General features: G+C 35.9%; 1 protein-coding gene across 2 annotated transcripts in view; it reads right to left on the bottom strand.

The window, feature by feature from the left end:
* Nucleotides 1–3,200: 3,200 nt before the first annotated feature.
* The window catches only part of LOC115922278, a 54,851-nt gene continuing 35,074 nt past the window's right edge, over nucleotides 3,201–22,977 (bottom strand). For both annotated transcript variants that reach the window (XM_030980890.1, XM_030980889.1), the window contains one exon: nucleotides 3,201–3,718. In XM_030980890.1, coding sequence (XP_030836750.1) covers nucleotides 3,585–3,718 — 134 coding nt within the window. In that variant the 3' untranslated portion in view covers nucleotides 3,201–3,584. The remainder of the gene's footprint in view (nucleotides 3,719–22,977) is intronic.

The raw sequence follows: 22,977 nt of genomic DNA, 5'->3' as shown, positions 1-22,977 counted from the left end.
ATTATTATTGTTATTATTATTATTATTATCATTATCATTATTACTATTTTTATCATTATCATCAATCATTATCATTATTGTAGACAGGTATTAACTGTAATACAAAGTAAATGCCTTTCTAGTTTCAAGCAGACAAACTGTTCATTATTAAGGTTAACAAAAAAAGAAGATTAGCCTTGTGTATAAATTCTATACATTTGATTTAAAAATGCAACTCTTTCCACAAACACACTCACATCATATACCCTTAACCACTTTGATACCATTTGATTTTAGTATAACTCATTTTCCACCCAACCCAGCCTGAGTCATCAAACACGAGTATTTAAAAGGTTAAGATATGAACCACACAAATATCTTAATGAGTTTAAAATGTGTCTAGCATTCCGTCTCTCTCTCTCTTCTACCGTCTTTTTCCCGCCGAACAAGGCCGGTTAATCATCCTTAATGCACCTTAATTACCTTGAATACATCTTTGCTAATTAATGATGATTATCTGAGCGGCTTGGAGAAGTACAATACACCCAAGAAACATGTTCGAACAGACACCTTCCTGCTCATAGCGAAAGAGCATTCTTGTATTTGAATCTAAAGTGAACATAGTGTAGTCTTCGTCTCCCTGTAACTAATGTCCCTCTAATGAAAATCTAAAGTTTTATTTCAACATATGTTTGGAGCCAAAAGGGCATTAACTGATATACTTAATAGAGAGATAACGCCTTTCTGGCTTTAAACAGACAATATCGTCCCTATTTTCACGAAGTGACGGTAGTGAGGAAAATCGTAATGCAAAGTGAATGCAATTTGTTTCACTACCGTCACTTCGTGAAAACAGTGACGATATATGTCTCTCAAAGAAAATACTGCATACACTTTTATTGTACATCTATATGTATGTGTGTTAATCCAAGTTTGGACCTCAAAGTAAGTTATTATTCAATAAGATATAAAAGAACAAAATATGAAAAGATATTTACGTCAACAAATCAAGTTGAAGACATGAATGTTCAGAATATTCCGTTATTTTAAGAATACCAAAAAGAGGTGGAAGAAGAAGAAGATGATGGTGAAGATGAAGAAGGAAAAGGAGAAAAAGAAGAGGAGGAAGAACAACAACAACAATAATTATAAAAATGCAACTCCTTCTGACTAATGGCTCAAGGCGCAAATACAAACAATATTCTTATTGGGTGGAATAAAAGGGTTGAGTAAGAATGCTACTCTCGCAAAGTAGAACAATCCATCATTCACAGGGTGAATGAGATCAGAGATGTGCTCTATTTTACAGCATGTATCAGAGTGTGAAACGGGGAGCATTAACCAACTTAAAAACAAGCACATTCTAATTAATCCCAAGAGCTTTAATCCTTCTGAGGCAAGCTATCATTTCTCATTTACTGCAGTGATTAAAGGATGACTCATGGCGGGACCCGCTTTGGAGATTTGATCTTGTTTCAAGAATCAAGATGATTAAAAATGATTAATTCTACCTAATCTAAAAAAAATGTGATTTCAAAGGACTAATTATAAAATAATACTATGTTGAAATTAAAGATAAACTTGGGTTCTGGTAAAAAAAATATAAACAAATTCTCAGAGAGTCAAACGACGCTTTCACTGAATGTTCAAGATTACAAATAAATATCATTTGCCAAACAATTTTGGTAGAAAATGTATACTGGCTGAGTAATGAGGATCGATAGATAAGGAAATCAATTGTAGTAACCCCAACATTATTTGTGTAGTCCCATATACATCTTTCTGTGTACAGTGCTTGTTACTGGGCCAAACTTATTATGATTTTGATGACTCCAGAACCTTGCAGTACACACCAATAATATGATCAACTATTTCCGATCTATTCCACACCTTTTCTTTCACAATGCAATCGCATGACCAGAACTCAACTTTATCTATAATAAAGATGAAATGTTGATATATTTGAAACCACTTGAAAAAAACGAAATAGGGTTCGGATGGATGAGGCATATTTTTTCTCAATGAAGTACCTGATTATAAAGAGGGAAAAGTTGTCCAAGAAACAAATTAGGTGTCTTTTGTTTTATCCTTCCCCATTATTTTGAGTATCCCTTTAATATGTGTTACCACAGTATATGGACAGCACTATATAGAAAATTAACAATAACAAAATATTAGGTGACGACAGAACATTTTTTCTGTGTTTCCTGTGTCAGTATTTGATTATGAGATGTACAAAATTACAAATTGTATATTTTGCCTGAAACTCCTTTTTTTTTCAGTCTTTCCTCATCAAAATCAGAACAACACACCAAAGAAATTATCTTTATTTCATTTGATCACTCATATTCATCAATTCTATCATGGAATACCACAAACCAACAACTTAAACCACACTATACATGTATGTATCTCACATTTCTTTCTTCACTAATAAAGACCTCAAGAAAAATGTACATTGGTCATTGATGGTTGTTTAACATTTCTCAATACTGTCTTCCCTTCTACAACTGATGCCACATTTCGTCGCCGTTTTCACGAACCGGCACAGCCCAACGCGCAACGAAATAAATACATTCTGAGAAAAACGCGTTTTACGTTTAGCCCATTTTGAATTCGCCAGAAACATGCCTTATGTCAAATTTTATATCACAAAATACATATCAATGAAAGGAAAATATTCTGTATTTTCTATACATTCCATTTGTTAAGCATAATGACAATTGCTATTAATATTACGAAGCTTTGGACTCTCGTGCCGGTTCGTGAAAATATTATTTTGCTGTTTACGTAGCAAAAATATTTTCACGAACCGGCACAAGCCACTGTGTCGTTTTTCCTATGTAACTTTACGCGCAAGACAAAAGCGCTCGCGCTGTCTTAGCGCGTATTTTATTTTCACGAACCGGCACAACCGCCTGTGTCGCGTCGTCTAGGTCTTGTAAGCGCAAAGATATTTTCACGAACCGGCACAGCCCATTGACTTATAACGGCGCGTGCCGGTTCGTGAAAATATGAATCATGCTTTTTGGCTCGTGTGTCGTTTTTGTCATTTGTGTAACCATGGATATCTCAAAAACTAAAGCGTTTTGGATGCTGAAATTTGGTGAGATGAAAGATTGTTGATAATTTATGCTAAAAATGCAAAAAAAATAAAAACTACATTTTGAAGGGATTTCGGTGGCTTGTGCCGGTTCGTGAAAACGGCGACGATTTGGTGTGTGTTGCTCTTATCAAATTCTAGCAAAATGTTAAGTAATGTTAGTTTCCCTACATGTTTTCACACTCTCCAATTCAAAATAAATAAATAAATCAGATTTCAGACTAACAGTTTGAAGAAAGAAAAAAATTGTGGTCGAACACTCACAAGACTCAACTTAAGTCCCAGGTATTTTAATGTAATGTAGCATGTAGCACAAAACCGTTTGAGGCGATACATCGCCAAGCTGACAAAAATGCCCCGGAAGCCCTTCCAAGTAGCCCATTATCCATCTTTACGGCACATGTGTCCCTTCTAAAGAATTTTTTTTTTCATTAAAAAAATGAGCCCCCAGAAAATATAGAAGTTTGAGGCTGATGTGAAAGCCCCTATTGTAAGTAAAATGTTATAGGATCATCGGCATTGACGATTTGGTGAGAGTGTGTACCCAACCCTGAAGAAATGATGAAAACATTAGACTTACCACAGCTAGACAAATCACTGTGTCCCCTTCTCGCTCTGTTACCGTACTGCAAACCACTGTATTGGGAAATGGAGCAAGAAAGAGGGTAAAGAAAAGGTTAGGGAGAGAAAAGGACAGGGAAGGTGGGAAAAGGAGAGGGAGAGAAGAGAGGGAGAGAAGAGAGGGAGAGAAGAGAGAAGAGAGGGAGACAGGAAGAGGAAAAGAAAGTAGAGAAACAGAAAGAAGAACAAATTAATAAGTAGGGGAAGAAAGGAACAGCAGCAGAAGGAAAGTGAGAAAATAAGGAAAGAGTAAGACAAGGAAAAGGAGATGGACATCAAGACAAAAATGGGAAAGAAAAAGATGAAAAGAAATACAATAATTAATTATATTTTTATAACTTTGATGAGAAAAGGAGACTAATCAAAACTGTGTCTTTTTAGTACGTCTTTGTGAAGTGCCTCAATACAAAGTTATATCATTCACCTGATAAGAATAGTAGTAATTTAAGAGTCAGAATGCAAAATGCTTATATTATGTGTATCTATATAGGGCAACACGTAGGCCTGAATTCACAAAGGAGGTTTGTCAAAAAACCTAGGTTTTTACAGACCAAGGTTATTTTAAAACGCGTCAAAACACGTCATATGATGCACATAAACCTAGGTTTGTTGACAAACCTCCTTTGTGAATTCGGCCATAATGTATGCAGTTTCGGATTCTGTCTATTGAAATTCTATTATTCTTATCAGTTGAATGAAATAGTTTATATTGAGGCACTAGAGACGTATGCATTAAATTTGGTTATGTTACAAAAAAAGCCTATAAATAAACATGTAAAGAAATATTGTCAGTTAGGACTCTGGAGCCATTAGGTCATTAACTCACATACTTTAGCACATACATGTAGTTAACGCCATTGCAGCTCTGAAGAGAAAAGGAATTCTGACATTAAAATACATGTAAATGGAATTTCTCTGACCGCATCTTGACCAGTTGAATACTAAGCCTAACGTAACTTAGGATGAGGTCTATGAAAAATATGTTTACCGTATATCAAAATCATATCATAATTGGTTTGTTAATATGATGAAGATGTACGTAGGGATGCTACATGCATTGCAGGAGCACTAGCTGTGCATCATCAAGAGCATTCGGTAGCCTTGATCTTCAAACCATGTCCCATTTATCAAATTAATAGGTACCATTTACACGCTCATTTGCTAAAGAGCAGCAATACATTTACATTATAAATTCATCTGATGAGAGCCAGGATGGCGTTAACTCTTATCGTTTTACAGAGTAAATGTCCTTCTGGCTCCGAAACAGCACATTAATGGAATGGATATATTTCTGCTCTAATTGTCAGCTATGCATGGAAAGCTTGGAAATTAGTGAAATGAAATTAAGTGAGAACTCTAGTACTATCATCTGCAGTAGCTGTAGCAGAATCATTGTCATAACTGTTATTGTTTAATATTTAATTTTGTCATTACTCATTTTTTGTTTTTTGGATTACTAAGACTCCTACCCTTGCCCTTATATTTGTTACCATCATATACATCATCATCATCATCTTCATCATCATCTTCATCACCACCATCATCATTATCATCATCATCATCACCATCATCATCATCATCATCATCATCAACATCATCATCACCACCATCATCATCACCACCATCATCATTATCATCATCATCATCATCACCATCATCATCACCACCATCATCATCAACATCATCATCACCTCCATCATCATCACCACCATCATCATCATCAATTCATCATCATCAACATCATCATCAACATCATCTTCACCATCATCATCATCACCACCATCATCATCATCAATTCATCATCATCAACATCATCATCAACATCATCTTCACCATCATCGCCACCATCATCACCACCACCATCATCAACATCACCACCATCATCACCATCATCATCATTATCATCATCACCATCATCATCATCATCATCACCACCATCATCACCATCATCATCATCACCACCATCATCATCATCTTCTTCTTCTTCTTCATATCATCTGCTGAAAGCATGGAGGGTACTTAAAGCTCAAATAATTAAGGTTAACATTCTTCTATCTCTAAACAAGTGATATTTCATTTCACATAATCACACATTTTTGTCCTCAATTCAGAAAAATTAACAGATGCTTATCAAAAGATGCATAGTTATTCTTTTGTAACATTTACTGGGGGTTCTACTTAATCTCTTCAAGAAGAGAAATCATTAATACAACTAATTAAATTCATCTACCTATCATCCAGCCTTGGATGCTCTTCACTCTCTTCCGCTCCTACTTTCCATCTCAAACAGAATCAAAATGGAACACTCTCAAAGAATGAAAATCCATATTTCACCTTTAGTGACATTAAACATAAAACAAACCATCAAGCGTCTTCACAGCTTTACGTTTGTTCAATTGTTTTGACGCGAGTCTTTCAATCACTCTCTCTCTTCCATGCAAACATCACACGAATCCAACCCAAGCCCAGTGTCACCCAGACGATTCCATCTCCCCCAAAACGGTTACGAGAGCATCAAATATTTACTCAGTTGATTTCACGATCAATATCACGTTTAATCTCCCTGAAAGACGTGTCATCGAAATGGCGCAGATGATGAAATTTGTACAGCTTTCAGCCGGTCGAAATGGGAGCTACATTAGAAACTTGATGAAACAAACAAACCTGACCCCCTAGTTATTGATTACTAATAAGACGTTTTGCAGACTTGGTTTAAAAAAAACCTTGTCGTCCTCCACCCCCCCCCCCTTCTATGTAAGTTCAGGACAGTTTTTGGTTGGCAGGGTTTGATGGGGAGACAGTGCATTTAGCGGCAAGTTAGATGCATCCAGGCAAACGCAAGCATGTGATTGCGCTAGCATGCATGCCGGGCCAAGCAGCAGCACTCCATCAATCCATTAACAGGGGGTGCTGCCTGCTCCCTGGTCTAAAATTGTACAACAGCAAACATATGGTACGATCCTTTTCTTCTCTAAAAACATCACAGAAACTAGTTAGGCACCCGGCCGGGGAAAGGATAATTGATCGATACATGTTTAGACTGTATTTAGAAGAAAGTTGGAGGCCCTCGTCTGTTCATGGAACAACTATGAATCCATGGTCGGTGAAAATAGAACTTAAAAATGTAGAAATAATCTTAACAATTTTTAAGAAATACAAATTAAATGAATGAGGTCATAATGTCTGTACAACCCTATACCCCCTTTCTGTAACACTTGCCCTTCATTTTTGTCTCCATCTGTTATAGCTCCTTCTCTTAATTTCTCTTCTCTTAATTTCTATTTTTCTTTCAACCTCTCTGTACGTCTGTCTCTTCCTTCATCTATCTTCCTCAAATTTTCCCCGATTCCCCCCTCCCTCTCTCTCTCTCTCTCCCTCTCTCCCTCTCTCTCTCTCTCTCTCTCTCTCTCTCTCTCATGAAGCCCATTTACACATCCCAACCCAAACACAATTGTTTAGAGTTGCTATGCAACTACCGGCGAAACACCGGAATGTGAGAAAAATGTATGATTTTTAGTTTCAGTGTAAATGCAGCTTCCGTCTCTCTCTCTCTCTCTCTACCCCTCATCTTCCTCTCTCTCTCTCTCTCTGTGGCTCTTCCTCACTCTCTCCAAATGGTTTATAGATAGAGATGTGAATATTTGTTTTCCTCTTTTTCTGAATTCAACAATTCTAGACTAGCTTCAAAACCGTATGGAAAAACTTGCCAAACTTCTGAACACTGAATAAAATACCATGATTCACTGCTAATTTGTATATACCTGTACATGGTAGAGCAATATTTCACTTTTCTTAATTTTTTTCTCAATTAATCAAACTATTTTTAAATCCGGTCTCCTAATTCCTTCCAATAATGTCACAAAAAACACAGATGCCTCAACAACAAAATGAATAAGATACAAAACTTTCTAAAAGCGGGATTTCAAGAAACACAACCTCAAAGGAGAAAATGATTAATGCCCCATTTCTACTAAAATTCAGCCTTAGAGGGGGGATTTGGAAATAAACTTGATTGAAGTGTCAAAATATAATGTATGACTTAACCCACAGAGGGGTATATACTATATTCATAACTCTTCCTCCATCCTGCCCCTTGTCACTACCCCATAACCCTTTGGGAAAGGCGATTCATTCAATCAAAGGAGAGAAGAAAAGCAAACATACAGTGCATCCCAGAAAGAAAGAAAAAAAATTATTGATGTTTTATCATAACTTAATCACAATTATAATAAATAAATGACACATATTTGTAAAGACTTCAAAAGACTGATGGAGGTGTCATATGAAAGGGCAGAAAATGACATTTCTAGAAATGTGATTTTCTCTTTGAAATTCAGATGACTTTTAAGTACCCTTTCTTCAAATTGTTTGTAATCACTCATGCGTGAAATATACGTCATATGACTTGCATCAAAAGAAAGAGAGGGATCTAAGCTTAACAAATATGTGTCATTTATTGATTGTAATTGTGATTAATTTATGATAAAACATCGATAATTCTCGGTTTCGTTTTTTCTGGGACGCACTGTATAATGACAGAAATTATGTAAAAGAGCAAAGTCTCTTCAATTCTCATATACAAATTATGATCATTAAAATAAAGATGCTATGATTATCTTCGGAATGTGTTTTTCTTCAGTTTCTACATATGGTATACTCTTTAGTGTTATTTTGAACCATTACTTATCTTGTACATTTGTTATTCTTTTGAATGTTAGAGGATATTTCTTGCTATTTTTTGTGATTATGATTGCAAATTATCGTAAATTCAACGTTATATAATGATGCATGATTTTTTTAATTAATACCATCTCAACACATAATCCAGGCTTTTAATATGGATAAATCAAACTTACAGTATGCAAATTCTTTCAAAGATAAAGAAATGTTAAAAAGACATTAGTCCCCAGTCACCATCTAACCTTCTTTCTAAAATTGGCAAAAAACTTTCAAATTGGCTGTCAAAAGGCATCTTTAAGTACCAGAGAGACGTCTTTTAAAGTTTGTTTTACAGCAAAGGAGTCTCGATAATTGTACTAACAAAACAAAACAAATCTACAGATTGCAAATTTGCAATACAATTGAAAATTGAAACAAACCAATGGCCAAAAATCATTGTGTGCCCATTTCACACTATTTTTTTTATTTTGGCCAAATCATTAAATTCTTTATATTTGTAAAATGTAGATTAAATGATACAGAGAAGATATTCTTTATCACTATTAAGAATTTAGACAGTGAGATGAAGGAATATTCTTTGTAGATGTAGTTTTAAAAAATATGGTTTTAAAGGCTTGAATTTTCGAAATGCATACACATATTATAGAAATAAACATCTGCTAGCTATTCATCTATTCACATCCTCCTACTCGGCACACAGCATCATGTATCACACATCGCAAATGATTACCTATAATGATATCCAAATCTGCAATAATCAGTGAGAATCGATAGCAGAGCCCGGCCTCGAGAACAGCCAAATTTTGGAATGGCGCATTCAAAGCAGCTTCTGAATGTCTATCGATGCTTCCTTCTTTTGATTCACATGAATATCATAAAGCTGCCATTTGAATTATGTATAGAAAATGACACTTGTGGGCTTGCATCATTCTGAACATGCATTCTATTTTCCGAACTGACATTTCCTGGTGTTCAGTACCGGATGAGATTGTCTGTTTGGAGCCAGGAGGGCGTTAACCCTTTGTATAATGATAGGGGTTTAATGCCTTCCTGGCTCTGAACAGACAAACTATGAGGAAGGAAACCAAACCCCATTCAAATAGAGAAATCTGTATGACCATTCGTACGAGAACTGCGTAACTGTATGATAAATGATCAAACGCTGCTTGTGTAAATGCATCATATCGGCAGCTGAGAGCGAGAAGGGTGCTATTAACTTGTTTTGTTTTTTGAAATAAATTTAGTTAAACTCTTCTTGCTCTCATAACCAAGTCACACCAACTAAGCAGACACCAGGGACCAGATTCACAAAGCCTTTTTTCAATGACAAATGACAAAAATCAATGACAAATCTGCTGATAACCAATCAGAAGCAAGGATTTCAATAGCTTATAACAAAAACTGTCACTTGTCACCAATGACAAGTTTTGTGAAATGGGGCCCAAAAGGAATAGACTTAACAACAAATTCCATTCCTAAGAGAGAAGATTTAGGCTTTAAAAGGACTGTTTTGTGTCTTTTGTGTTGATTTGAGATATCCTGAAAAGGATTGAGAATCAATAAAGACTGGCGTGACAGTTTCGGACAGATTACCTGTCCATTGTCAGGAGTGAAGTGAATTAAATGATATGCCCTCAAGTGGCCAAGGATTGGGTGGTTTACTGTCTGTTTGTGGTTGGTTTGGTGTTGTGCCAGACGTAAACGCATCAGCAGTTAATTTAACAGAAGGAATAGATACACACCAATGTACTGCATAAAGTATAAAGGAATCTAGGTCTAGGTATAGCTTTTAAAGATAAAGACCAGTTATGGTCATGCGATTGCATTGTGAAAGAAACGTTGTGGAATCGATCAGAAAAGGTTGATCATCTAGCATATAAGTATTGGTGTGGACTGCAAGGTTCTGGAATCATCAAAATGATAAGAAATTTGGCCCAGTCTTTGTAAAGTTACAAGCACTATACACAGAAAGATGTATACGGGACTACGAACACGTGCGCGACACGTGCGTTTATCTCTCACACCCCAATAGATAAACTAATTTACCAAATATATCAATTAGTAGGCGGTTTCTCGGCAAAACTCTTATCATCATGTATTAGTCAAACATATCGTCCCTATTTTCACGAAGTGACGGTAGTGAATGAAAATCGCATACAATTTGCGTGTGGATTTTCCTCACTACCCTCACTTCGTGAAAACAGGAACGATATTCTTTCACATGATTGGTAATAAAGAGCTTCCATTTCATTTTTTTAAATTGGGGCGTTTCCAATACTGGTCTACCTTTAAAGACCTTCATTTCTACAAGATTTATACTGTAAATCTTGTGAAAATGACCAGATATATGAGGAACGGAACCTAAGTATCATGTCCTTTATACATCTTTCATTGCATCGATCCTCTGTTGAGAGCCAGAAGGGCATTAACTCCCCATGTAAATATAAGGCTCTCATCAAACAACAAAACATGATTTTATCATATGTACATATATGAACAGTTAAAGAGAAGGTTGAGTTCTGGGAAGAGGTGAAACTATAATTTGTGAGCGTTATCATTCTTATTATGCAAGTGTGGAAGAACATCATATAAGACATGTTCCCTGTTAGGCATGGCTCTTCAAATGCCTTCATATTCTAAATATGTCATGCATCACTGTAAAACTCGGGGGTAGGATTTTTATGCCACATGTTCGTGTAGTCCCATATACATCTTTCTGTGTACAGTGTTTGTAACTTTACAAAGACTTGGCCAAATTTCTTATCATTCTGACGATTCCAGAACCTTGCAATACACACAAATTCTTACATGCTTGATGATCAACCTTATATGCTAGATGATCAACCTTATTTGGTCGATTCCACACCGTTTCTTTCACAATGTAATCGCATGACCAGAACTCAACTTCATCTTTAACCTTTACCAAGTTTTGTAATTTTCTAAGTATTATATGTGAAAGTTTGATTTGTCCCGATTTACGTTTCTTGAGAATGTGACATATCAAAGCTTACATCTTAATGTATTCAACAAAGGCCCTATTCCAACTGATCCACCTTTCATTCTTGACTTACAAAAACACATAAAAAAACATCAAATTTACAAGGGGTATGAATAATTCAGTTGATAACTGTACCTGTTATTAAACAAACTTTGACTGTATACATACAAAATCTTTTTATGTGTACATATAGTGAACAACTAAATTATTCATACCCTTACCAAGTCTTGTAGTTTTTTTAATGTACATATGTGAACAAAATTATTTGTCCTAATTTACGTTTTATCATTTGTCCCGATCTTGAGAATGTATTCAGGAAAGGTCCTATTTCAACCAATCGCCCTTTCATTCTTGAGTTTCAAAAAACGTAAACATCAAATTTACGAGGGGTATGAATAATTAAGTTGTTAAATGCATACGGTAAACCCATTTCTGTGTATGGTTATCGATGGCGTTCATTAACACACTTCTTTTAATACACCACGATTTCTCTGGTGTGAATGAGCTCTGAACCGCCTGGTCTGAGCATGTAGTCAATAGGAAAATCCTTCAATTTTTCAGGTTTTTTGTCATCATTTTGGGTCGACCACCTGCGTGTCTGCGAGAGCGCTATTATCTCCATGATCTCACGTTGAGTGCGAGATGAATAGGTCTGAAAGAAACACCTTTCGGACCTAGATGGCATCACATTCGTGTTTATGTTTTATAAATCGGGTCGGAAGGAAGTACACCTTTCCAGCAGGGCTTGGATTGCATGCCTATTAAAACCCTTTCCTCGGCGTATGAAAGACGATTATTTTTTCATGCTCATTGTGATAGGAAACATTAACTTCGTCATCCTTAGTCATTGATCGATAAAAGTATGATATATATCCCTTTAGGCCTGTCTTCATCAGCTCGCTATTTCTGATTTGGGAAAGTTACAAATCGCATCTTCATCAGCTCGAGACTTGACCTCAAAACTTAAAAGCTTGAGATATTTTGCTCAGCATTCGTGCATAGTGCGAGTCCTCGGGCTGGTGAAGACGCAAATAGCGGGATATTTTTTCCAAATAGTGGAATATTTTGCAAACTAGCCCAAGATATCTTGGGATGATTATCTCGACCAAATATCCCGCTAATAGCAACTTCGGGCTGATGAAGATGCAAATTAACTGGATAATTTGCGATTGGGATAGTTCAAATAGCGGGGTATTTGGCAATCTCAAGCTGATCAAGCTGATGAGGACAGACCTTTTGAAGCTCTATTATCATTACAGAATGATAAACGACAGCTCGTTCCATCCAGAAAGGAACACCTTTTCGTCCTAGTTGATAAGACATACACCTTACTTTTATCATCTTTTTATTCGCTGGAAAGAAAGGAAGAACAAATTTGCCCTGCTGAATCTGATAGGATATTCATAGAGCAATTTCCCATGTAATACCATTTTTTTCTTACTTGCTATGAAAGCAATATCGACACTATACTCTGATCAATATTATTTTGATATCCCCTTCTACCTTGATAGTCATGACAAAATACAAAATGAGGCCCATTTACACACCCTAAACATCATTTTTTTCAATAACATTTTTTTCCACTTGAAACAAAAAAAATATAAATTTGGTCATGTAAACAAACTTTTGACCCTTAGCCTAACAAGAGCTAAATACTGTTTAGCCTGTGGGAATTAATAAATTCAGTAGTCAATGATAAATGTATAAATGAATGAATACATTTTGCATTTGCATTTGCATTCTCATTTGCAATGCTAAATTTAAAAAGTAAAGGACCTAAGACAAGCCCTTGTGAAACATCCAAATGCATGTTTACTATTATTTAGGTCAATCAAAAGCTTGACAATTTTTAGTAAATGAAGCTGCCTAATAAATTCAAACAGTAATAAAATATTGTTTAAAGTAGAATGGCTCATTCTAATAGTACAGTTTTGATGACACTGACATAGAAACTTCTCCATCATAGAAGGCAAGCACACAGATACCAGCCAGCAGAGTAGCTACGCCAATTTCCCCTCAAATGTCGGTTTCATTTAAAAGAGGATAGATGAAAAAGAAAATGTTTGTCTGGACATGGATTATAAAAAGCCTGTCATATATCCACCGCGACAAGGACATACAAGGGGAAGCTGAACTTTAATAAAATTGTGACCTTTTGGGATGGTGTGAGAAATAAAACATCCAGACATTCGTGAGAGAGAGGGCATTCGTGTCTGTTCTGATGGCCTATGTCTCCTATTAATGTTCATAAAGTTGCACATCCGATTCATTCACACGAGCCATCTGCTCTAGCTCTGAAATTGCAATTCGCTGCACTTTGGCGAGATTGAAACAGGTTACAGGCACAAATTCCATTTCACTTATGTCTATTCAGAGAAACAGAGAGAGAGAGAGGGGGGGGGGGAGGGGTGGGGGTTAGAGAAATAGAAAAGGCTTAAATGAAAGAAAGAAGGAAAAATGAGGGAAAGAGGTGAAGAGAGAGAAATAGGTCAGAGAAATAGAAAACGGAAAATGATATACAGAAGGACAAATGAGGGAAAGACTCGGAGGTGCAGGTAGTTGAGTGGAGAGACTGGAAAAAATATGGAGGCAATGAGAGAAAGACTGGAGGAAGGTAGAAAGAGTGGCGATAGAGAGAAGAAAGGATAAAGGAGAAAGGCAAAATGATAGACAGAAGCAAAAAATGAGGGAAAGATGTGCAGGAAGATGAGTGAAGAGACTGGAAACAATATGGAGGGAATGTGATAGACTGGAGGAAGGTAGAAAGGGGGGCGATAACGAGAAGGAGAAAGGAGAAGAGTGAAGAGAGACAGGAATATTAGATTGTTAGAGAGATTATAAGAGAATGCAGAAATAAGATAAAGAGAAGGGAAAAGGGAAGGTAGAAAGGGGTGTAGAAAGACTGGAGAGGACAAAAGTTTGTGGAAGACTAAGGGTACGTTTATGCTCAACTTTTTCTGGCCAGAGGCATTTGTTACACGTTTAGTTCAAAACACGGTTGCGTCCTTTCGATAGTTAACGCCGATCGTAAACTCACAAAAAGGTGCGTTTTGGATCGGCGATTCTGGGGAAGTATAAACACACAATCTTTTGTAAACGCGTTTAAATGGGGTCAACGCACTGACCTCTACTGTAGACTCTGCACTGCAATTCTCTGGCTCTGAGCCAGAATCATGCCTGGAGGAGCCAGAGAAGTGAGCATAAACAGTACACCGTGGAACTGCGATTACGATGAGCGTTTACGATGAGCGCTTCAAATCGCTCATTCTGCCTTCAAAATTGAGCATAAATGTACCCTAACATGACAGATGGGGAATCAGAGACATGGAAAGAGGGATAGACAGAGGCAGGGACTGAGAAAGATGGAAAACAGAGAAAGAAATTATGTGGATGACATAATGAAAAGAAGTAAAAGGTGAGAAACAGTAATAAATTAATAAATATATGTAACTACTGCTACGTTTGATAAACAATTTACAATTGGTGTTGAAAGAATAAAATTTGATTTTGAAGAATTAATTAATTAAAGAATTCAAAAAATCATAAGAAGATACAGGAGGGACGATTACAAAGATGATTAATAAGTGATGTGTATGATAGATGAACTGGAAGATGTGACAAAAGATGGAGAGATACATGTGACAAGAGCCTGAAATAAAGATATGAACAATCCCCTTGTATTTTGAGGAGGTCAAGGTTGGAAAAATGGAGAGAGCTGCACACACAGTGAGAGAGAGAGAGAGAGAGAGAGAGAGAGAGAGATGGAGAGAGAAAGAGATGGGAGAGGCAGAGAGAGAGAGAGAGAGAGAGAAAGAGAGAGAGAGAGAAAGAGAGAGAGGGGGAGAGGGGAAAGAAAATCAAGTTTTTATCCTCAGGGTCTATGTAATGATGTACACTGTATGGAGAAAATCATAGACAGAAAAAGACATGTTATAAAGAGACAGACCTAAACGGGCAAATTAGAAAGAGAGAGAGAAAGAGTTTGGTGGAAATACACAGAGCTGTTCCAACAGTGAGACTGATAACATCATTTCAATGGTTTGAGGAGGCGGTGGTAGAGCAGTGGTTTCGTAACCGAGAGTTCCCGGAGAGAGGATTTAGTGTTGTAGGTCCCCTGGTTGTTTATCTACAAGCCTGCTTACTTACAAGCATACACATGCTTTCTTAGCAATCAGGTAAAACAAACAAGCAAGCATATGCTTTCATAGCAGTCAGGTAAAAAAAATAATCAATAATCAACCATCAAGTGGCAAATTGCAATACCAATACGTAAACCTATTGGTGCATGCTGAGTTTACCAAAAACACATGATGAATAAAATACGGACAAGGGAAAGACAGAAAATGGTTGGGGAAGGAAAGAGTCATCAGATTCACAGGTAATAAATTTTATTCAATTCACAAAGCAATATGAGACCCTTATATATTTCATTTTGCAGAAATTGAGAGAAACTGGAGAAAAGTCATATTAATAAGACACTACAAACTCCAATATCCACAAATTCAAAAGAAAGAGGTGGTTGGAGCCAGCCCACTTTTTGAATATTTATAAGAAAAATGTACTGAGGGAGCTATATACATTACATACATGTACATGCATTTCCACGATTTTCACAAACAAATTCATGTGGAGCTTCGCCTTCAAGTTCACCATTTCTCTGGATGGCACAAGTTCAAATTGAGCTTCATATTGTCTAGCCCCCTCTCTGTTTATATACAATACAGTCATGCCATGAGTGCTGACCACAGGCATTTTATGAATTTGGTGGACGAGGGGTGGATTCAGCCACCGGCCCTTTTAGAAAAGAAAAGCAGAGCCTCCCAGGCAGTCCAGGGTCCTGTTTCACAAAACTTGTCATCAGTGACAAATGAAAGTTTTTGTTATAAGCTACTGAAATCCTTGCTTTTGATTGGTTATCAGCAGATTTGTCACTGATTGTTGTCATTTGTCATTCAAAAAAGGCTTTGAGAAACAGGTCTCTGCGGTCAGAATGTGGACTGCAGTCTGGACTTTGAGAAGCCCTTTCTTAGACCAAAATTTAGCAATATCAATGTTAAATCCAATTTGAGGAAATTACTGGAATTAAGGGTTTCATACAATATTTTACATGTGAGATCAGTAGAAATCTGTATTATGATGACAGAAATGAACATCGACTCAAAATAGGCTATTACTATAAAACAATGTGATTTGTAAATTTAATTTTTTTCATTTGTCCATTTTTTTTTCGTTTTAGCTCATAAACAATGTTATCAATTTAGTGTATTTAAAGAAAGTTGAGCCTATCACTATTAACAATTTTTGTTAATAAGAAATGTTCAGAGAGAAATCCATTGTGTTGATGATACAAACACAATAAATGTACTGGTAACCTTTAAAAATAGTGCATCTTGTAATGTACATCTTGAAATATACAAAGTATGGCTGGGAAAATCCTTCATGCCCTTCTACCAAGAACCCTCCTCAAAATCAAAATGCTTTTTTTCCCTATCATCGTCTATTTGGTTTGTTAGGACCATCTTTCGTTTACAGAACAAAAGTGATTACCTGTTAACGAGGCCTATTTAAGAAGGAACCAATTGAAATGCAATGCAGATAAACGGTAATGGAAACAAATTAATGCAGTGTTAACGACTAGGTATAACAGTTTTTTGAAAGGTCAAACGTCCTTTATCCGTAATAAAAGCGGTATGTCACGGAAGGAACCCTATTTCTCTCATGCACGTTTTGTTTCTTGCCGATACTGCTGGGAAACTACTTCATGACAATAGCCCTATTATCTGCCTTCAGCCAGCTCTCTTCTGGTTACCCGTAGCAACCAGAGGAGAGCTTTGTCGATTAACGGCGCAAACCATGATGCAAAAAGGGGATGTCGTGCTAGGTACATCAACAAATTATAGCCCCTAATTATGGCCGTTATTAGATAAACGATTCCTGGCAAACGCCAAAGACATCATCGGTATTGCCAAGCCACGAACATGAAGAATGCTGAAATATGCCACCACATTGTTATTATACTATGCACGTACATGCACTAACATGAGATGGACTCATATCGGTACAAGTAGGGCCTTAATAACCTACTATAATTTCAATAAAGTGATGAAATTTCACATGAATACAATTAGCCAGATACAGGAGGTTATCTCACAAGCGTGTGTACATGTATGTAGTGGGTGAATCCGTTATACAGCCTAACCTGTCTCAGTGAATACCGCTCTATAAAAAGGCCACTTGTCTATAGCGGCCATCTATTTTGTCTCTTTAAAGAAAGAAATGTGTGTATTGTAGAACCTGTCTAGAAAGGCAATCTATCTACAATGCCCATTCCTCTCTTTCCCTTGGAGGGGCTTTAATAGACTAAATAGTCTGAATGTATTTGATTTCTCTAACTCTTTATAAAATAGTTTTTAAATTTGGGACTGATAGAAGAATGTTTTTCCCCACACTGGGATAAATTTCCCATATTAAGGCTCATGCATGTACATGTATGTTGTGTGTGTATGTGTATGTGTGTATGTGGGGGGGGGGGGGGGTTGCTGTGTGTACTAAATGTATGACAAGTCAGAATCAAAAAGGGTGCATTACAGGTCGTATGTGTCTTAATTTATGAGTGTGTAAACTGTAATAATATTACGAAATATGTGCACAGAGTTGTCAGATTTTTTTTCTTCTTAATGGTGATATTATGGTTCCATATATATGCTGATCTATGTAAAAAAAAAATTAAAGGCACACAGTAAAAAAGAAAATTAAAGGAATCTTTGCTCAGAATCTCAGTAAAGCTTCAATTTTAATAGTTTTCTGCTTTTTTAATATCCTTTTATAATAATTTTAATGATCCTTCGTTAGTTTCTAAAACTCTGGCCTACGATATATATACTGCATTAACCTTTTTAATATCTTTCAAATTATCGACGATCTTCTTCATCTTATTTTGCACAGAACCTATTTTTTACAAGCTTTAGTTTTATTAGATTTCTTCATATTTCACTATCAAATAAAAATATTTGTCTTCAGGTAAAAGCTGTTAAATCAATAACTAAATTTGGAAAAATGTATCTAATTTCCTTTTGTGTGATTACGATTTACAAAGAATTATTTATATTGTATTATACAACACCTACGTGGATCCCTGTCATTTGATTGGAGGATTGTTGGTCACATGATATTCAATAGATGGTATATTGCACGGTCGTGCATTTTTGGTTATATGCAGACTGCGTACCTCTCTGCCGTGCGCGCGCGTATCCCTGCGTGTATCTGACGCGAAGGCAATCTGAATGTAATCGAGAAGGCTTGAATCCAACTTGAATTTATCTTTATGGAGTAAAGCATACATGTAGTTTGTTGATTAACGTTCTATTAGATCTTCTTCGATGTTGTATAAAACAAATAATGAATGCTTTTCATTCGTTCAATGGTGCGAATATTTTCATGAGTTGAAAGATTAACATTAATTCTATTCAACTCGGCTGATGCCTCGTTGAATAGAATGTTAATCTTTCAACTTATGAAAATATTCGCACTATTGAACTCATAACCATTCATTATTTGTATAATATTTTTATCATAATCATGTGAAATATGGAAACAATAAATTGAAACTTAAACTGAATATTCCAGGACCTTTCTTAGATTTTTTTTTAGAAATACAACAAACTGTACATACTGTACATGTACATTCATACCCCTTGTTAATATGACTTTTTTTTCCCCATAAATCAAGAACGAAAGGTGGACTGGTGGAATTAGGGCGTTCGTTGAATACTTTTAGATGTAAGCTTTATTATGTTGCATTATCAAGAAACAGAAAACAGGCCAATCAATTTTTCTACACCCTTATAAAATTATGAAATATTTGTAAGAGTATGAATATTTAAGATGTTAATTGTATGTACTAGACAAGTAAGAAGTTTGGTAGTGAAAACGGTAATGCACAATTGTAAGGAATGTAGAACTCCAATTTTGTCTTCTATTACACTTGACTCCATAAAATGTGCATTTGAAGCTATATTATCAATAAGTAAAATTATTTGACCCGATTAGCCAAGACATTCAGGGAATGTGTTGATGTCTATGGATAGAGATGTCATTTTGGAGGGAAGATTTCTTCCACAGCTTTGATCCGTTGTGAGCATTTAATTGCATTCAAACTTAAAAACATGTTGAAAGAGCTACAAATAACAAAACTAACTATTATTCACTGCCACAAACAAATTCAAAAAGGTCTTAAACCTTTTATAAAGGGCACTTTGGTATATTGTTCTTTTGAGGGAAGAGGCACTATTAAAGACCATGCTGTTTTTTCAATGTATTGACCCCTAAACAACTATGATAAACTTACACTGAACTACATTCCTCAAAGAAAGGTTACAAATAATTGCAATTTATAAAATTATTGATTTTGATATGTTTATTGCATGAGCATTTCTCAAACATATACAGAAAGCAATTTTAAAAAAGACAAAAATGTTAAAATCCAATCAGCAAGGTATTTGATATTGCTCTTATCCTTGCCATTACAAAACACTGCACACATTTGTCCATGTGTTTTTGCCACTCTTTCATAACTCTCAACAATCCATTATTTGACAAGGTTTCTGACAGCCCTTTTCAAATTCAAAATGTCAGATGCATATTTTGTTGATTCTCAAGCAGTATTGTGTCACTCCCTAGGATAAGTGTGGGGGATCATGGAGTGAGCCACGCAAAGCTATAATTTAAACCCCTTTTCATGAATAAATAATGTTTTTGTAGTGACACTGTAGAAAACACCTTGGCTTGAATATTCCTTACATTAAACAAGGGAGACATCAAGGTTTTGATGTACTTTTTTATAGTCATTCATCCAGCCATTCATTCAGCCTTTCGAAGAGGATACCAAAACATTTCACAAAGTCCTTTACTTGGATTCAGAGGAATGAAGATGGAAACATTGAAAGAAAACAAATCAAGAGGAGAGGGGTAAGAGTGTAACAAACAAAAATTAACAAAAACATAGAGCAATGGATAGAACTGTTTATGACATACACAAAGGAACTTAACATATGGAGAAACAAAATAGAAACAACAAAAGGAAGATAAATAAAACAAATCTAGTATTAAATTCAAGAGAACAAATAAATTAGACAACTTCATGTGGACAAGACTTTACAAAACCAAGGTAAAACTCTACTCTAAAGGACCAGTCCCTTATTATCAGTTCTAACTATTTTAGACGGTCAAATCGGTCTGCAGTTCATGTTTATCTGATTGGATCTTAGAAAGTTGGTACAGAAGACTTATAAGCATTGTTGAGCAACAAGAGGGGCAATCGGTCATTCTTTGTTGCTGCCCTACGTGCCTGGAACAATCTTAATACCAAGGACACAAAATCAAGTTCATCAGCCAGAAACTTTAAAAGAAACTGGAAAACCTTGCAGATGAAAAAGTGCACCACTTATGTTATAGTTATTTTAATCTTGTTATTTTCTTATACCATATTTTTTTCTTAATGCTATATATATATATCTGTTGTCATAATCATCTATTGCTTCTAACTTCTTCTACATTGCAGTGTTAGTTACTGTGCAGCACTTGTTGATTGTTTATCCTTGTATTTCATTAAGTGTGCACCAAGGAAACAGGTTTGTGCACCAAGGAAGCAGGTTTGTGCACCAAGGAAACAGGTTTGTGCACCAAGGAAACAGGTTTGTGCACCAAGGATACAGGTTTGTGCACCAAGGAAACAGGTTTGTGCACCAAGGAAACAGGTTTGTGCACCATAACAGTACACAGATTTGATATCCCGCATATTCTTCACAGGACCTTGGCCCTGTTTCATCAAACTTGTTATCAATAAAAAGTGCTAAATTTCTATGACAAATTTGCTCTCAGGCAATCAAAGGCCATGATTTCAGTAGCTTATAACAGTTATTGTATAACCTGTTACTGATAACAAGTTTTACGAAACAGGGCGCTGTTTTACGCCTTTTTTTACTGGTGACATACATGTTCATTATATGTGTAGAATCAGCCCCTAAGGCTGAAAAAACAACTTCATGGATACCATTATTTTACACATATCTAATCTTTGTTTTCTTCATCCTTTTATCATGAAGGAAAGGAGATTCATTGAATTTCTTTCCGGTATTTATGCAATCCAACGTTCCTCCTAAGAAAATTTGTATAAAGTTGTGAATCCAGCAAAGCGACAATAATATGGACAAGGTATACATAACCTCTGGCGGACGTTACTCGTCAACTTTTGTCACATTACCTGGCATCATCGGGGAAGCGCAAAGAAAAAGGAAAGATAGAGAAAGAGAGAGGGGGGGGGGATTGAAGGACCTCTAACATCTTGCTGGAGAAGCTGAGATCAAGGTTGTTTTGATCTCTAAGGTGCATGTCACCCTAAATTTGTTCCACCTTAGCGGGTTTTTAAAGGTAATACAAAGTTTTGGTACGGGGTCATGAATTTGGTTCAAATGAACATATTGGAAGCATATGCGATCACATAATATTCAGTGATCATTGTTGCGATTGAAATGGAGTCTAAAGTGATCAAATTGTAAATAATAAACACTTTATGTTGTATAGCTCCCTCTAAAGGTCAAGATATTAATTTTGCTATAAAACAATGTTTCTAGACTAAAACTGACCGATTGGCTATTCCCGTTTGGAAATTATACATCACAACTACATATTCTGAAATTTTCATGGTCGCAGCTACCATTGTATGGCCCTAGGCCCTATTTGAAATTTATTAGAATTTACCGGGAGCACCGGTAAATTTTTATATTCAATTTTTCTCGAAAGCAGAAGAGTTTTAGGGGCTAAATTTTCTAGTGCTTATAATACATACACAGGGACATCCAAATATATAAAAATTGTAAACAATCTCTATCCAGCCAATTTTCAGAATTTCCCAAAACTTTGTATTACCTTTAAGAGGTAAAACATTGGCAGAAATTATTTTTTTTTGGCAAAGGCCTACACTACCTACGATCCTAGTATAGAGACTTTCAAGAAATCAACGTTGAGCCATTTCAGCCTTGTCCAGTACCTTTTGAAATTGTGCAAAACTTACAGTAGCATATTACATAATACATTTTTAAAGCTGGATTTCAGAACTATTGATGATTTCTAAGAAAAAACATTGTCATATTCAGAATCTCCGTCAAATACTCTTCTACTTATCTTTTTTTTCAATTTAACGCCCGTTTTGATGGGAGTGGCCCTTTAACAGTATCGTAGACCTGAAAAGACTCAGAAGGTAACCCCTATCAGAATAAAACCAGTCAGTCTTTTTAATATACAGAAGCAAAGTTATGTAGTGCAGTTGACATTCATTTACACATTTTGAGAGAAAAAAATATGGTTTACTGCCTCTTATCTGAACGAGCCTTAAAGGGATTGGGTAACTTTGTCTCAGATTCTGAAACAAAATCCTGGATTTAGCTCATGCTGCAATGATAATTATAAACCTTTAGCTCAGTCAGGAACCCATGACTTTTACAAGCCGATCGCCTGTCCGATTATCAAGATATTTTTGATTGGTAATCAAAATCAAATTTTGAGTCTTCCTAATAGTTTTCATAACACTACAGTCTAT

This window comes from Strongylocentrotus purpuratus, unplaced genomic scaffold (assembly GCF_000002235.5).
Source record: "Strongylocentrotus purpuratus isolate Spur 01 unplaced genomic scaffold, Spur_5.0 spur5_scaffold_11, whole genome shotgun sequence".
Taxonomy (NCBI): domain Eukaryota; kingdom Metazoa; phylum Echinodermata; class Echinoidea; order Camarodonta; family Strongylocentrotidae; genus Strongylocentrotus; species Strongylocentrotus purpuratus.
This window is presented reverse-complemented; position numbering and strand designations above follow the sequence as displayed.